Source organism: Calypte anna, chromosome 5A (genome assembly GCF_003957555.1).
Source record: "Calypte anna isolate BGI_N300 chromosome 5A, bCalAnn1_v1.p, whole genome shotgun sequence".
NCBI lineage: Eukaryota > Metazoa > Chordata > Aves > Apodiformes > Trochilidae > Calypte > Calypte anna.
Window position 1 is genome coordinate 40,321,054 of NC_044251.1, and position 17,044 is coordinate 40,338,097.

The 17,044-nt window shown below is 45.3% G+C and overlaps 2 protein-coding genes across 6 annotated transcripts in view; one reads left to right on the forward strand and one right to left on the reverse strand.

Moving 5' to 3' along the window:
- CGRRF1 (cell growth regulator with ring finger domain 1) lies at positions 1 to 16,619 on the reverse strand. Of its 3 annotated transcripts, XM_030452092.1 has the most exons (7): positions 14,445 to 14,606; positions 7,213 to 7,352; positions 5,803 to 5,980; positions 5,470 to 5,617; positions 2,796 to 2,903; positions 1,263 to 1,436; positions 1,135 to 1,155 (listed from the first exon to the last, which is right to left on the reverse strand). In XM_030452092.1, exons 1-7 carry the CDS (start codon positions 14,546 to 14,548, stop codon positions 1,153 to 1,155), a joined length of 855 nt encoding a protein of 284 aa, XP_030307952.1. In that variant the 5' UTR covers positions 14,549 to 14,606; the 3' UTR covers positions 1,135 to 1,152. The 3 variants fall into 3 exon arrangements, with proteins under 3 accessions (XP_030307953.1, XP_008499242.1, XP_030307952.1); XM_030452093.1 differs by lacking the exon at positions 14,445 to 14,606 and adding an exon at positions 16,573 to 16,619 and having other exon boundaries at positions 1 to 1,436; XM_008501020.2 differs by having other exon boundaries at positions 1 to 1,436; positions 14,445 to 14,639.
- Positions 16,229 to 17,044, forward strand: part of GMFB (glia maturation factor beta) — a 23,876-nt gene continuing 23,060 nt past the window's right edge. For 2 of the 3 annotated variants that reach the window (XR_003987657.1, XM_030452095.1), the window contains exon 1: positions 16,252 to 16,308. Coding sequence is in view for 2 of the 3 variants with exons in the window: in XM_030452095.1 (XP_030307955.1) it covers positions 16,306 to 16,308 (3 nt within the window). In the remaining variant the exon portion in view is untranslated. Of the gene's footprint in view, positions 16,309 to 17,044 lie in introns of all 3 variants that reach the window. The other variant, XM_030452094.1, reaches the window with a different exon arrangement.

Consider the following 17,044-nt stretch of genomic DNA (forward strand, 5'->3'; position numbering starts at 1 on the left):
TATATGAAGAGACATGAAACCCAGCCTGTCTTCAGGAGAATTCAGCTCTCTCAAGAAGCAAGCCAACAATTTCACTTCTCAACAGCCACTTTTATTGCTTTTGACAAAACACTATTGGAAGGAAAAAGAAATAATTTTCTGCTGCTTGTTAGCTTCTTTCTTAATTAATTAAAGTAGATTCTCTTGGGCTATTGATAAAAGGTAAATGGTTAAGTCTGCAACCAGGCTGACAACCCAAGTAAAAGGAGTTGGAAATGCCCCAAAGCAGGCTACTCCTGTAAGAATAGCTCCCCAAAACTGCCCAAATAACCACTCTGCAGAGCAATTAATGAACGTTTGCATGGAGAACAAGTTCTTAAAGCCACTACTAACAAGATTCAAAGTCTGTGTCTCAAGATGACATTGCAGAGGCTCAGGCCTGAAAGTGCCAGCAATGATTTGTTCAATCCAAAACCAAGCAACAAAAAGCACTCATTCTAAGTCCCTCCCTGCACACAAACATGCACACACACACAGATCTTTCAAAGCAGCCAGAAACAGTGTCCAGAATCACACCTTCATCTCTCAGCTTCTGCCATGCTCCAGCCCTCACCTACAAAATAAATACATGTGGGTTTAATAATGAAGAATATTTACTTTCCTTCATTTGATGCATTCTGTAAAGTGCTATGTTTTTAAATTACACTGAGTTAAAATGATCTATCATTCTAGTCTTTTAAAGACAATAAATATAGAATGAGCTGTGTGCAACTTCACTGCTAAGTTTTACTCTTTTTTTTAGTAGATATACTAAATTTAGTAATCAAGATAACCACTGATAGTACTCCCTGAAAAACTAGTAAGAAGTTATAAATAAAATCCCATCCTTCTAAGACATCCTACACACTTCTCCTGTCCACACAGCAAGGATAAGTGTAGTGTTCCTGCGAGCATATGGAGCAAAGACAAATAAGGAAGCAGAAAATTACCTAGCAATAAAAGGCAAAACCCTCCAAGTTAATGCTACTAAGATCCTCCCATAAACAGTCTGTTTTCTGCATTCAGTTTTGGTGCATACAACCACTTCTTTTTTTTTTCCCCCACCATTAAAAACCTCTTCCAGAATGGACGTCTTGAATGACATGGGTTGTTGCATCTTCATCTTGCTCCTTCTTACTGCAAAGTGGAAAAGACTCTTGAACAAACTGCCTGCACATTGGACACTGCTGAAAATACCTAATGCAGGCATCACACAAGCAGGCATGCCTGCAGGGCAGGAGTACCCAGTTCACTGTGCCATTCTGGCAAACAACACAGTCCTTGCTGTTTTCTTCATGCACTTCTGCTTCATCCTCAGCCAGCCCGACCTTTTCTAGCAAGCTTCTGTCAGTGCTGCTCTCCCCAGGGGATGTGTTGCTTGAAGGTGGTGCAGTGCTGTTTGCAGACATGAAGAGTTGCTAAAATACACACAGACACAAAGATTTAGAAGGCAACTAACTCTCCCCTGGTACCTGAACACACCCCTGCGATGCAAGTCCCACTGGGGCAGAGTCTCTGGTTTCCACTGGGTCAAACAGTGCCAAGATTCCCTCTTGGCCTGAGTCCTGAGAGTTGCCTTTAATTGAAGATATTTGAGAAGCATAAAATTACATAAAGCACTGGGAAAATATGCAGGATAGATCATCAAACCTTAGCAGAATCAAAGCAAGGTACATACAGGAATTTTAACAGAACTGCCCAGGTTTTGAGCAGTTCAGGTTTCTGTTTCTGGTGTTTCATTCTGTCTGCCTAGAGGGACACTTCCATCATCCATTCCTACCAAAAATACAACCACCAAGCTGTCAAGTCTACTTCACTCAAGCTATTCCAATCTTGCTTATATTACAACCTCCTCCTACTCTTTTCTCATATTTTATGTGGAGTGCAAATTCTTCCAGGCATGATGTCTTAATAAAGCCTGTAAACTACAACCCAGGCAAAGATGCCCACAGAGAACACACGATACAACTGCAGAAAATGCAGCTGCACTGTTATTTATGTTCAGTTTAAGGAGTGTTTTTACAACAGTAAAAAAAGAAAGCTTCAGGGAATCAATAGAAGAAGTTTACATAGATCAATTATGTCAGAAAAAAAGGGCCTGAACAAACATTTCTTTGGACAAATCTAGTTCTGAATGAATGCTAATTGATTCAATGGAATTAATTTAGCCCAGTTTCTAACTTATCAATAGCATATATTATTTTTTTAATTATAGTAATATAAATCACAAAGAATGACTTCATCAACTGCCTGACAGGCACACAGCATGAAGATGGTCCCACAACGTGCAGAGATAAGGGGAACTGGACTGGAATAATGGGAGCACTGGTTTAACTTATTTGCCAGGCAGGTTCCTCACCCCTGTGCTTGCAGTGAGGTAAAAAGAAATTAGAAAAAATAAATGTTTTCTGAGGCTTTCCCAAAGGATGTGCAGCACTGGAGAAAATGCTGGTTTGAGAGACTAGCAAGGAGGTAATAAACATTCTGTAGAGAGGAAGCATTTTACAGGTAGTTGCTGTCTTACTGCTGCTTTAATAAGTGGACAAGACCTAAGCCTCCTGGACTAGAAGCAAGTAATTTCTCCAGGAAATCTTGAATATTTTAATATAAAATATTTCTCTACAGTAACTTTGGATGGAACTACTCAGTTTCAGCTATTATTCAGTTCTTTGAGTGACAATAAAAGCATTATACAAATTTTAGGCTCCTGAAAGCCTACACAAACTAGACTTAATGCTGTCACCCAAATGAAAGAAGACTCAAAATATTCAGCTTACCTTCAGATCATGGTATTGACCTTGAGCTAGAAGTAGATACTGATACAATATTCTGCAGGAAAGTCTGTAGCTCTCATCAGGAATGTGAATTACAGCCACCATTGAAATCTGCACAAAGAAAAACACCTAGATTTAATGACTAGTTGTCATTACATGCTCATAAAGAAGAGTTTGTTTGGAAGTCTGCATACTTTGTTACAACCTCTGACATTTCCTTAGACAACCAGAACTTCAACCATGTTGAAACTCCTTCTAGGTGGGAGAGAAGTTGAGAGACTCAAGGAGTTTCTCCACAGCAACCAAGCCCCAAGTGAGTTCATGCACATTAACTCCTGTACAGCACCCACAACCCAGGCTGTCTCCACCACAAGAGATGAGGCTGCCAGCTGAAATCTGAGTGTGGAATTACAGGGGAATTGCCTTTGTTAAAGGCAAAGTCTTCCTTACTTTCTCCCACTTCCCTCACAAATGCACAGGTAGCAGTTTTTTAGACTCCAAAAAGTATTTAGAAGTGGGGCTGACTGGCTTGTAAACTGAGCAGGCAAAAGACAAGTTTCACTGGAAAGGATTAAAGGACTTTAGAGTCACTTTTCTGAAAATGAAAGGACATAGCTTTCATGCTGTGCCTAATACTCCTCACCCTGCCCAAATGACATAATAGCCTCTAAAAAGCTAGAGGGAAAAGAAAGTGAAATTCAATAATATTGTAGTTCCCAGAAGTTGTCAAGAGAGAAATGAATTACAGAAGATGCTTTGTTTAAAAAAAAATAAAATTGAAGGCAAATCAAACTTGCACTTCAAAAATCCACTACATGGCTAACTACATGCAGGGTTTAAATATATATATGTACCCTATATGCCTATATATGTGTATTTACAGTAACTGAATTTAGTATAATTTGGCAATAGGGTCTTTTTTTTTTTCTAAATCCCAATGCCTCAGAAAAAAAAAAAAGCCACACCATTATTTGCTTTGCTTTGGAATCTGAAAGCCAAAAAGTGACAACTTTTGTGTTTTCATACAATTTTAACACTAAACAGTTCTCAGTTTCTTTGTGTGATGTTCCCCACTACAGCACAAGTGATTTCCCAGGACAATGCATGTTCTTGGTTCCATTTGTTCACACCCCCAGGCAACTTTTTAGCTGTGAGTGGTTCCTCATGCAAGGATCTCTGTCTTCAAGCTGTTGTCTCCCCTGTTACACTGTCCTGTGGCAGAGAATTATGCACAGAAATATATTCTGCTGTGATCTAGAGGAAATGGTGAGCTGTTTGATTATAGAATTCCTTCCCCTGGAGTTATTTTCTCACTGTAAACACTTGTACACCACGACCAAGTTACTTCTCAATCTTCTGTTTTACACACAGGCCTGAGATCTGAATCTTCCTCCACTTCAGCCCTGCCAGTATTCAAATAATTTCTGTAATAGTTTCATCCACATTGATTTATGTTTCACACGTTTGTTTCAACAACAACAAAGCAGCAATTCTGACATTCATCTGGGAAGCAGTTCAGGTGGAGTTACCCTTTTGACTGGACAATTAGGAGACTCTAGTTGTGTTTCTTTTATCCAAAACCAGGTGAAAAATACATCCCCAACTCTCCTTCCAGCCCTTTCTTCTACATTATGGGGAAAAAAAAGAGATGTCTTACAAATGCTGATGTCAAACACATTCAGATATGAAATTTAGAGTCTCCTTGTATTAAACTCATCTGAGCTCTAAACAGAGATGTACTAATCTGGGAAAATCTCATGTGGGGACAAGAGGGAGGAAGGCAGACCTTAAGGTCAAGTGACAAGAAGCCAAGGAGAGGCATTACTTGGAAAAGAAACAGATTTCTTTGGCACTGGTGTGATCACAATTTCCAAATGAACACCTAGAAAATATTTCAGTGGATTTAAGGCAATTTACTCCTGAGCTTATTTGTATTATTATTCAAGCAGTGAGTGCTATCAGATTATCAACCAAATGAAAAAATAAGTGTGTCTCCAGAAGAATCAGTCAATTCTGAGTAGGAGTTAAGTGCTCAGAAGGAATATTGAACTGCATGTGACAAGGCTGAAGCTGCTTTAATGGTAAGAAATCAGGAGGAGACCTTTTTGGGGAGGTATCTTGTATCAGTCTCCTGCAGGACCTTCACACTTTCCTATAAATGACTTGAAGCTGAGGCAGAGACACAATGTACTGCATTACACAAACTTGGGTCTGTCATGGAAAGGTAATTTCTGTGTTCCTAGCAGTTAGGTCACCAATCAGCTTGGATATCTGTGCCAGACACTTAAAAAAAAAATCCTGCTACTCTGCCAAGAGCAATCCAAAAGCTCAGATCAGCACAAGAACTCTACTGCAGCTTTATGTGACCAGAAAAATCAGAAGTTTCCCAGCCTATCCCAACCCTACTTCACCTGACCACAGGGCTTACCACAGATATGAGCATTGTGAAAACCAGGAGCATGTTTTGAATGGCACACATCATTTTTACATAATAATTACCCTTACTTCCCTGCCACCCTCCCCTGGGAGTCACCAGTGACAAAATTAGGGACCAAATTCTGGAGCACAGGGAAAGGCAGCTGTTTCATTGAAGCCTGTCACCTGAAACATTCAGCTCTGCAACAGAGTGACCCTAAAATGCTTTTTTATATTACTTACAATATCTTATATGACTTACAATATCATATATTTCCCTGTCTTCTTCATCTGCTAACGTCAGCAATGCTACCAAGGGATAGCGAGATCTGGGCACGGGGCCAAAATCCACAACTTGAGCATCTTCTGGTAACTGACAATATTTTTCTTCCTTCTCGTTTTTTTTAATGCTTGGTGCCTGTCAAGGAAAACAACCAGTGTGGCTGCAATTGTGTATCCACCTGATGTTTGCCTGAAGAGTGTTTTTCGTGGGATTTGTACACAAATACCTTGTGCCAAGAAGGAGTGTTGGCAAGTCTGGGCTTTGCCAACAAATTAGCATATTCTGTCAAAACAGTTTATAAAAAAAGGATACAAGTACTGCTGTTTATAGAGGTATTGGCTGTAGAGAGCATCCTCTAAGGCCTGAGGAGTCTTTATTCTGAAGCAGTAGACATGTTTCTGCAAGGCTTCATGGAGTTTTTGGACACTGCAGCCCCAGTAGCAGGTAAGGATACAGTCTTCCAGACAATCTGGTGTCAGTGTGAGCCCCTCTGGTAGAAAGGAGATAAGGATTTCATCAACTCAACATGCAGGAATTCTGGAACTACTAAGTAGAGGTTCTAAGAGGGCAGAAAACAGCTCCAGTGTCTCAGATTATTATAGTGATGAAAATCTCCTAAGAGTTTAGTCTAGGTTTAGTGCTCATCAAAACCCATGGAGATGAGGAAGTGGGTGTGAGGAGATAAAATGGCTGATGAAGCCAACAAAAGCAGCATGTGCATTTCACAGAAGGTAAATTTTAAACTTCTGGTAACACTTCCAGACTCACTGGCAGAGCCAGGAGCACAGCCCTGAGTCCAAAGTCCATTCCCTCTTTAGATAATGGTATTAATTGGATCACTGGCCTACAGCAACCTCTCTGCTCTCAACAAACAAAGCCCTTTTGATTATGCAGAGGGGATAAAAAGAACATCCACGTGCTCCATTTCTTCTCTAAAAATCAAGTATCCAACCTACTAACATTCAGACATTTAGTTACAGGATCAGCACCAAATTCAAGCACTCAAATCTCCTGGAAAATCCAAGTTACAAGACTAAAAATTGTTGGTTTGGGTTTTTTTATGTTGAGGGAGGGGTAAAATTGCTGCCACCCTTTTCTCATTCATAGCAAAGCTCCACATCTGTGCTGGTGGGAGATGCCCAGCTTTGCTTCCTGTTCCCCAGTGATGCCAAAGGGCATGGATTTCATTTCTGTGTGGGTGATTTCAAGGGTGTCAGGGATTACCTGAACTCTGATCCAAAGAGATATTTGAATTCAGTTTTTATTCAGATATTTGATATTCAGATATTTGAATTCAGAATGGATAGAAAGAGAGGGAGTTTTATTTATACATTACAAGTAACAGAAACACCACTGGAAGTCTGGTTTTAATTTAAGTGGGTGGCATAAATTTCATAATAAATTCTACAGAATTCCATAGTTTTGTTAAGTTTACAAAACAGCTCAGAGTAGCTGGCAACCTGCACGTGTTTGTTTCTTTAAAATCTGTTACAGCAGGAAGTGTTTCATTAACAGGAATTAACTGTACTTAAATACCCAAACATTTTATATTTAAGAGCACCACATTTAGAAGCTGTATCAAAAATATTTCTGTTGTAATGATGGGAGGAAACGTTTCTGAGGAGTTCTGAGAAAGGAAAAGGGCAGAGGAAGAATACAGGAAGCACTAAATTCAGGAATCCAAAGTGACCAAAAAATCAAGCACATCAGAACCCCACTGACTTGTTACTGAAGCTGTAGCAGGATGAAGGATTTCTAACCCAAAAGGATTCTTCACTTGTCTCATCTGCTTTTTCAGCACTCTGGTGCTGGATTCTGTTTCTTCTGAGTTTCTCAAAATAACAGGAACACCCAACCCAAACCTATGAGACATGAAACAAGAAGAACAAGTGGGTTAAGTGTTAGTGTTGACACATTTAATTTTGCCTTCAGCTCTAAATAGCAAGCAGCACAACAAACAGAGCTAGCCTGGCTTTGCAGAGTATCTGCCAGGATGCCTGCACAATACAGCCTCCCAATCTGACTCCAGTTCTCGTGGCAGAAGGTGGGAGTCTTCACAGTGATGCAGAAAATCTCTACAGAGGGAATACTTCAGTCCTGCCTCTGTAGAAAGAGACTAAAATTAATGACAATGGTCACTGCCCTCTAGTGGTGCCCTGAGCTTTCTCCCAAATGACATTGCTTGCACATTCCCAGCACAGGAACCCCTAAAAAAAAAACAAAACCAAAAAACCCAAACTATTTGCAAAGATGGAACAGCCTCAATGCACTGTGTGCTCCCAAGGAAGACCTTAGAGTCAGTCATTCAGGCCTGGGATATTTCTAGCTGTAACTACAGCCAGACAAATGCTGTTAGGGGAGACTAAGATCCCCATTTCCTATGTAAACCTCAATTATAACCCTATCTTGATATTAAATCAGAGGCCATGAAGCCTCTGCTTTGGAGTCAGTAATCAGGTGCAAAAGTCAAGACTCTGAATCAAAGCTGAGACTCCAAGACCCCTCAAAGTGGAAGCCAGCACCCTGTCCCAGTGACAGTCTGACCCTAAAAGAATAATGAAGCTAAAGTTTAAAAGTTTAAACACCCTATGAATCAAAATAAATCAAAGAATGCTTTGGCTCAGAAAGGACCTTAAAGCTCATCCATTCCCACCCCCTGCCATGGTCAGGGACACCTCCCACCAGCCCAGGTTGCTCCAAGCCCCATCCAACCTGGGCTGGGACACTGCCAGGGATGGGGCAGCCACAGCTTTTCTGGGAAACCTGGCACAGGGGCTCAGCACCCTCACACCAAACTATTTCTTCCTCACCTCTCATCTCTCTTCCATCTGGAAACCCTTCCCCCTCATCCCATCCCTCCCTGCCCTTGTCCCCAGTCCCTCCTCAGCTTTCCTGGAGCCCCTTCAGGCACTGGAAGGTGCTCTAAGGTCTCCCCATTGCAGCCTTCTCTTCTCCAGCCTCAACACCCCCAACTCTCTCAACTTCCTCATGTCCAACCTCAATCTCCCCTTTCTCTCCAAGTTTTAACCCATTTCCCTTGTCCTCTCCCTACCCCCCCATGTCCAAAGCCCTCCCCCAGCTTTCTTGTAGCCCCTTCAGATATTGGAAGGTTGCTCTGAGCTCACCTGGGAGCCTCCTCTTCTCCAGGCTGAACAACCCCAATCCCTCAGCCTGGCTTCTCAGGGTTCCAGCACTCTGTCCATAAAACTTTTAAAGCAAGTGAACCAGAATATTTTGATATTATTTCTACATCAGTTAAAAACCCCAAGATTTTCACATTGCCTGGGGCTGTTACAAGAACCATTGCAGAAGATCAGGATGTACAAGCTCCAGAACAGACTTCCTTTTACACCTGGCTAAAAATAATTCACTTTAAGGTGACAGCAAATAACTTTCAATAACCAAAAGCTGCTTAGAGAAACTGTCCCAGATATGCAATCAGGAGACTACTTTGGACACTGAAGAGCTTTTCTTAACTGCATTAATCCAGCCCCATCTCATTAGTGAGGCACCAGGGAAAAGCTGTGGGGAGGCTTTTGTGAATGCATTTGAGAAAGGAATTATTAATTAGCTCAGGCTGCACTTGAATTTGTGCTGCCACCTGTACAGCTGAGAGCATGGCCTGCTTAATGGCTTTGAATTTGGGATTTTGCAGCCATCAGCATATTGGGTGCTAGAAAACTCTGAATGGCATGAAGCATGGGCTCTTCCCTCCATCAGTTGTGTCCATTTAGCAGACCAAAATAGCAGCTGTTCCAGGAAGATGGGGCTCAGATTGATAACTCAAGCTGAACAGGACACTGCCAACTTCAATGTAATCAGGCTGAAAACTGCTCCAAGTCACTTTGTGCAGGGAAAACAGCTCCAAGCCAAACAATTCTGTGGCTTAACTGCTGCTTTTTATCCTGGGTTTAAGAATCTTCTCCAACTCCTGGGTGTAAGAGGAAGAAGAAAAACAGGGCCTCCTTTCTACTGAGGGGTGTTGGAGGGGTGCCCTTTGGAAGGCTAACAGGGGAAAACATCACTCAAAAGTGATTTTCAAGCTGAAGAAATCACTTTAAAAAAAAAAAACCCAAACCCAACATCAATTCTCAAAGTCATTTTCAACAGCAACAACCTGTTCCTGGCAGTCTAACAAATCTCTGCTGTTTTGTGCCTTTTTCATGCCTGAGTGTGACAGATAGAACAGAGAATGAAGCTGGTGGAAAACACACTCTGTTTAGAACTCCATCCTTGAGAAATCCCTTGGGTTTGCCCTGAATTTCATTGCCATTTCTTCCATGCCATGATCATAGAATCATAGAATTGGCTGGGTTGGAAGGGACCTCAGAGATCATCAAGTCCAACCCTTGATCCACTCCCACTGCAGTTCCCAGCCCATGGCACTCAGTGCCACATCCAGGCTCTTTTTAAATAAATAAAAATAAATAAAATAAAGGGTGCTCAGCCATCCTGATGCACATGGAGAGCCAAATCTCTGGGTGATTGCAAGGAATCACATCCATGCTGGCTTCCCAGTGAAACCTCTCACAAAGGAACCAGGTGCAGCAGCTGCTTCACTGATCCAGCATCCAAAACTCAATGGAGCTCATCTCTCCAGCCACACATAAAAATGCCTCCTGTTTTTATGCCATCTGGCTGAATCCAAAGTAAAAAATCACAAAAACAAAAAAAAAAAAAAAAAAAAAAAAAAAAAAAAAAAAAAAAAACAAGGAAAACAAGGAAAACAAGGAAAACAGGAAAAAAAGGAAAAAAAGGAAAAAAGGGAAAAAAGGGAAAAAAGGGAAAAAAGGGAAAAAAGGGAAAAAAGGGAAAAAAGGGAAAAAAGGGAAAAAAGGGAAAAAAGGAAAAAAGGGAAAAAAGGGAAAAAGGGAAAAAGGGAAAAAGGGAAAAAGGGAAAAAGGGAAAAGGGAAAGGGAAAAAGGGAAAAAGAAAAAAAGGAAAAAGAAAAAAAAAGGAAAAAGAAAAAAAAAAAGGAAAAAAAGAAAAAAAAGAAAAAAGAAAAACACCAAAAAAACCCCAAACCCTGTTCTCTGGCAAATCTCTTCACTGGTTGGAAGCACCAGGCTAATCACCCTGTAAAGCAGGCACAGAAAAAAGGCTCCAGTACAGTTCTAGCAGCAGCTGAAGGCAGAAAGGCCTTTTCTGTTTAACAACAAGGTACAGTGTTTCTCTAAGTATTAAGGATTAAAGAAATTATTGGTTTTATTTTATGATTTGACATTCTATCAGCCTATTTGCTGGTATAGGGGGAAACTAATTCCTTCAGAGCAATGGTAGTTTAGAACAGGCAGGAGGGCAGGAGTTATCAATTATTTCATTCATTAATTAAATTCTTCAAAAGCTCCTCCTAACAGGAGCATCCATCTCCAGCTGAAAAAAACCAAACAATGCCCAGGATCATATGCAGCTGATCTCAAGACAAGAGGGCAGGGTCTCAAGTTGTGCCAGGGGAGGTTTAGGTTGGAGATTAGAAAGAATTTCTTTCTGGAGAGGGTGATCAGGCATTGGAATGGGCTGCCCAGGGAAGTAGTGGATTCTCCGTGTCTGGAGATCTTTCCAAAGAGCCTGGATGTGGCACTGAGTGCCATGGGCTGGGAACTGCAGTGGGAGTGGATCAAGGGTTGGACTTGATGATCTCTGAGGTCCCTTCCAACACAGCCAGTTCTATGATTCTATGATTCAATCCCACTCCTTTCTTGTTGCCCATCTCAAGGGCTGGCTCTAGCAGCACAGCTACCTGTGCATTAACCTACTTAGACTTTCTGAGCAGAGCCACAAGAATCCAGGGCTGGCCATAAAAGCAGCTGCTCAATCCAGCAGTGCAGGATTTTGCAAATGGAAACATGAACATTCCTCAGCAGCTGGTGGTTTTCAGGCTGTCCAACACCAGCACAAACAGGTTCATAAAACAAGCTGATCATTCATGCTGAAAACAAAGGGGGAGGGGAGGAAGGGAAGAAATTGTCATTACAGCAATATATCAATTCTTATGTCCTCATGTGACAGCATGTACATTTGTAGTACTCTTTTTTTGGAGCAAATAAAGGATGAAGTTGTTTTCAAAGTAAGTTCAAGAGCACTTGAACTGCAGCTGCAGACACCCTGAAGTTGCTTGGAGGCTCTAAAGGTAGAAGTTGACCACACTCATACATGCTGAGCTCCTGCCTGCTGCTTCTACTGGACTAAAAGTTGTTAAAAAAACAGTCTGAAGACAGTTTGTTATCTATTTACATACAGTGCAATAATATCTGCACCTAGGAATCCCTGATCCTGAAATAAACCCCCATCTGGACAGCCCCTGCTGCACATCCTGTAGCCCAAAAAGGATCAATAGGCATGGGTGGAGAGGTAGAGATCTTCTGGCACACCTATTTTAGATGTTCAACAACAGGAGACTGCAAAGCATTTAATTAAAAGCAGATAAATTATGATTAAATTGATAATTGGTTTGGAATGTACGTGCAGGAGATTTATTTGATTCATGATTCAGTATCAGTTCCTTGTGAAGAGAATGTAAAGAACTGGTGAAGCAAAAAAGGGAGAGGGAATCATAGAATCATAGAATTGGCTGGGTTGGAAGGGAGCTCAGAGATCATCAAGTCCAACCCTTGATCCACTCCCACTGCAGTTCCCAGCCCATGGCACTCAGTGCCACATCCAGGCTCTTTGGAAATATCTCCAGACACGGAGAATCCACTACTTCCCTGGGCAGCCCATTCCAATGCCTGATCACCCTCTCCAGAAAGAAATTCTTTCTCATCTCCAACCTAAACCTCCCCTGGCACAACTTGAGACCCTGCCCTCTTGTCTTGCTGAGAGTTGCCTGGGAAAAGAGCCCAACCCCCCCCTGGCTCCAACCTCCTTTCAGGGAGTTGGAGAGAGTGATGAGGTCTCCCCTGAGCCTCCTCTTCTCCAGCCTCAACACCCCCAGCTCCCTCAGCCCTTCCTCACAGCACTTGTGCTGGATCCCTTCACAGCCTCCTTGCTCTTCTCTGGACCTGCTCCAGCACCTCCATCTCCTTCCTGAGCTGAGGGGCCCAGAACTGGACACAGGACTCAAGCTGTGGCCTCCCCAGGGCTGAGCACAGGGGCAAAAGTGGATGTGGATGGCCATGTAATGCTGCCAGTGTGCAGTGGGACTGAGAGAAGTAGGAAAAGAATTTCTACTACCCCTCTTCCCAGGTAAAGAAAGAGGTGCAGCTTCACCCTGTAGAAGGGCTACAAAAAGACCAACCTTGCCTTCACTACCATCGACCCAGCACTAGGGGAGGCAATGCAAAACAGGAATAAAACCTTTCCAAAGTGTGTCTGAAAGATCAGAAGATAAGCTTCAATCACAGTGAAAGCAATAGAGGGCATTTGTGTGAGCCAGACCAGCTAACACAGTGCTGTACATGGGGGAAAGGCTTTGCACTAAAGGAAAAGTCAAGCAGAATATTTATAAGCTGCCAAAAGAACAAACAGCTGAAAGGTCTGTAATTCACAGAGACACAAAGGGAGGAAAACACTGAAGCAGAGCACTACAGTGATATTAATGTTAATCCAGTGAGGGCAATGCAATAACTCAATTTTATTCTCTCCAGAAAGAACACAAGTGTGGTGTATTCAGTTCTCCATAAAACATTTTTATGGCTAATCAATGCTTGGCAAGTATCAGTATTTATATTTACAGACACTCCCTAGTGGGAAACAAACAGAACAGAAACCAAACTGTGCTACAGACATTCAAGGGACCTGTTGCTGAAAAAGGCAACAGTGGCACCTTTGCTGTGCCCTTTCAAACATGAGTAGGTCTGGGTCTTCCACTCACCTCCTCTCTTTACACTTTATCACATCCAGTACAGTTCTAGGCCCCCCAGTTCAGGAAGGAGATTGAGGTGCTGGAGCAGGTCCAAAGGAGGCAACTGGGCTGGTGAAGGGACTCGAGCACAGACCCTATGAGGAGAGGCTGAGGGAGCTGGGGGTGTTGAGGCTGGAGAAGAGGAGGCTCAGGGGAGACCTCATCACTCTCTCCAACTCCCTGAAAGGAGGTTGGAGCCAGGGGGGGGTTGGGCTCTTTTCCCAGGCAACTCTCAGCAAGACAAGAGGGCAGGGTCTCAAGTTGTGCCAGGGGAGGTTTAGGTTGGAGATTAGAAAGAATTTCTTTCTGGAGAGGGTGATCAGGCATTGGAATGGGCTGCCCAGGGAAGTAGTGGATTCTCCGTGTCTGGAGATCTTTCCAAAGAGCCTGGATGTGGCACTGAGTGCCATGGGCTGGGACCTGCAGTGAGAGTGGATCAAGGGTTGGACTTGATGATCTCTGAGGTCCCTTCCAACCCAGCCAATTCTATGATTCTATGATTCCATGATTCTATCAATTGTTTAAGGTTTCTCCCCATCCCAGTATCCTGTTTGTTTCACCTGAAACATCCCCTTCTCCTCTGAGCTCCAGCACTGGAACAAACTGCTGCCCCATCAGCAGCCCTGGGTACCCCATTCCACAGCAACCTACCTGCCTCAAAGCCTGGCAGATTTAGCTGCTACGGGACCTAACACCTGGCACCTTACTCATTTATCTGCTCATTTTATCAACCTCCAAGATTTTGCAGATGGGACATCTCCAACAGTACCTTTCCTCCTCCTTTTCTCCCTCTGGAGCAGCCCCTCTACCCCTATTTACATCCCCTCCCTCCTTTCTTCAATACCCCCCCAAACCCAGTGACAGCCCCGGTGCTGTCCCACCCACCCCCCCCAGAGCTCACCCCCCACGGGGTGCCAACTCCTATCACCCCACGAAATGCCACCCCATGACCCCTCCAGGCCACCAAGACCCATCGATTTATCACCAAGACCCATCGATCTGTCACCAAGGCCCATCGATCTGTCACCAGGCCCCATCGATCTGTCACCAGAACCCATCGCGCTGTCACCACAGCAACGCTTCCCCCACCCCCCCCCCACACCGCACTCACCAACCCAGCACCAGGCCGCTGGTGACGAGGAAGCAGACAAACACCACGGTGATGTAAAACAGCGGCAAGTACTCGTAGAGCGTGACGAGGAACACAGCAGCCATGGGGCCGAACCGGGCCGCCCCGAACCAGGCCGCTCCGCCCGCCTCACCACAGCGAGCCCGCCGGTTCCTCCCCCGTCCCCATATGGCGCATGCGCAGCGCTTTTAAGCGAAGCCGCTGCCCGCAGCTTGCCCGCAGGTGGGCGGGGCCTCGTTGCTTAGCAATGCGCCGGGGATTTCCCTGCTGCTGTCCTAGCGCCGCATCCTATTGACTGCTGCAGTGCAGGCGCATGCGCAGTAGCGGAGTGAAGTCACAGCCCGCAGCTTGCCCGGAGGTGGGCGGGGCCTCGTTGCCTAGCAACAGCCCGGGGGTTCCCCCGCCGCCCGGGTTGGCACCAAGCGTTACAATAACAAAGTGTGAACACGGCTTTCCCGCCAACAAACGCCTCCCTGCCTTCACCCTGACAGCCTTGGCGCTTGGAAACCTGACCTCGAGTGACGATGGGATGCTGCCAAACTCCTCTGAACTGAATCTGTTTAGATTTAAAGTTAAATGTTTAGTTTTAAACCCAAAGAGAGCACCACACAAACAGGCTTTGCTATACCGAAACAAACAACCGACCTTCCTGTGCCGTGCCGTGGGAGGAAATAGTAGTAGTGAGGAGTGTGCAGAGATGAAGTGATGCTCCAACAGCTGCTCAGCAATCCTGCACATCCCTCGTTTTCCTGAAGCTCTTGTTGAAAATCTGCAATCTGAGAGATCTGGCATCTAAGTCATGAATACAATCTGCACTGGGCTGTACCTGAGATACGAAGTCTTCTCCCATACATTCTCTCCGAGTGAGCAAAGTGATGATATTCTATACTTGTACTCTCAAGGGATGACTGGGAAGGCCTTTTCTTTCTGTCCCAGGAGCTTAAATTCCCAGCAGCACAAAGAAGGGCAGATATTTCCTCCAGCATCGAGGCAGCTCTCCAACAACAGCCCATTAGGGAAGTGTCTGTTCGTTTGAGCTCCGAATTCTGGTTTACTTCCAGAATGGGGCTCAGCTGGGAATCATCCAATGGCAGCTTAGAAGCTAAAGGCCCTTGAATAAACAAGTACCACGAGCAGCAGAGCTTACAAAACCTGAGCAATACCTGAATTTCGTCATGTTTAATGAGACACCCCAGCATTTTAAACACTCGTTTTCCTGTGTGCATTCTCCAGCATTCCAGCACAGGCCGTGCAGCTCCTCACAGGCCTTCCAGGCCTCAATTAACACTGTTGTGTGTCCCCACCCCACAGCCTGCTCCTTACCCTACCCTGACCAGGCACCGGGCGGATCCTCTGCGGGTCGGGATTTAAATATCCTCTCTTTGGAGGCACAATAACCTCAGAAAAAACGGGAAAACCCCAACTTCCCATTCCCCCCCCCCCTTGGCACTGCCGAGTCCCGAGCACTCAGCGCCCTTTGCACACGGCCCCTCGCGTTGCCATGACGAGGGGGCGTGGCCTCGGCGCCATGGCAACCAGGCGGGGCAAATGGCGGCAGAACGCGGGCCGCGCCCAGCAACGGCGGCCGCTCCACCTCCCCCCCAATCTCCCTCACTCAAAACCCATTGAGCCTTCCCGCTCCCCGTAGGCGGGTGGCGCGCCCTCCTCCCCTCGGCGGGAACAGCGATGCTGATTGGCTAGAATGGTTAAAGAGGCGGGGCCAGCTGCACGCAGGCGCAGTGTGAGGGGGGGGGTAGCTCAGTCAAGGAGGCGGCGGGCGGCGGCGGCTTCCGTTGCGGGCGCGCGAGCGGCGGCGGTTGGGCGGGTGCTGCGCGCGCGCAAGATGGTGAGGGGAGCACGCGCTGCCTGAGGGAGAGGAGGAGGAGGAGGAAGGGGGGGGGGGGGGGCAGCAGCCGGGGTGTGAGGGGAGGGAAAGGGAGAAACGGGAAGGGTCGGTCCGGCTGTGATAGGGGAGGGGGGGTCTCTGTGGTGTGGAAGGTGTGAGGGCAGAGCAGGTGCCTCCGGAGGGGAGAGCGCGGGAGCCGTTCTCCTCAGGGCCAGCCGCTGCCTTTCGGTGCCCTCACCTCCCCGGGGGCTGCTCCGCGCTCACCTGGTTAAAGCACCTCCTGGGTGGTTTTCCTGCTGGGTGCTGAGGGATGGGAGAGTAGTGAAGGAGCTGTTTGAAGTAACCTGTGAGCTGTTGGGCTCTATCCGGATAAATACTGGAGTGTAGTGTAGGGTGGCTGAGGTTAACCCACAGGAACCCCCCTGCTCTGCGGGTTGGCAGGTGTGCCCCGTGTCTCTGCAGTCCTTTCTGTTGTCTTCCTTTAATTTTTTCTTAAACCAACCACTAAAGTGTCATCTTAGCCCCCAGCAGATCCCAATCCGATGTGGCCGTGCTGGCACAGCCTTTAACTTTTAAGGGTTTGTGTTTATGTGGTTGCACAGGGGGAAGCTGTCCCTGGGGGTTGGAACTAGATGATCTTTAACCTCCCTCCCAACCCAAACCATTCCATGATTTATTGTTTGGGGAAAAACAAGAGCAGTGCTTCCCCTGCAGTGTCTGCTGGAAGATGGCTGGA

Coding starts and splice junctions, on each gene's coding strand:
- CGRRF1 (XM_008501020.2), bottom strand. CDS start 14,548: ATGGCTGCTGTGTTCCTCGTCACGCTCTACGAGTACTTGCCGCTGTTT. Junction 7,353..14,444: donor AGCGGCCTGGTGCTGGGTTG/GTGAGTGCGGTG, acceptor CATGTCTCATAG/GTTTGGGTTGGGTGTTCCTG. Junction 5,981..7,212: donor TGCTACAGCTTCAGTAACAA/GTCAGTGGGGTT, acceptor CCTTTCTACCAG/AGGGGCTCACACTGACACCA.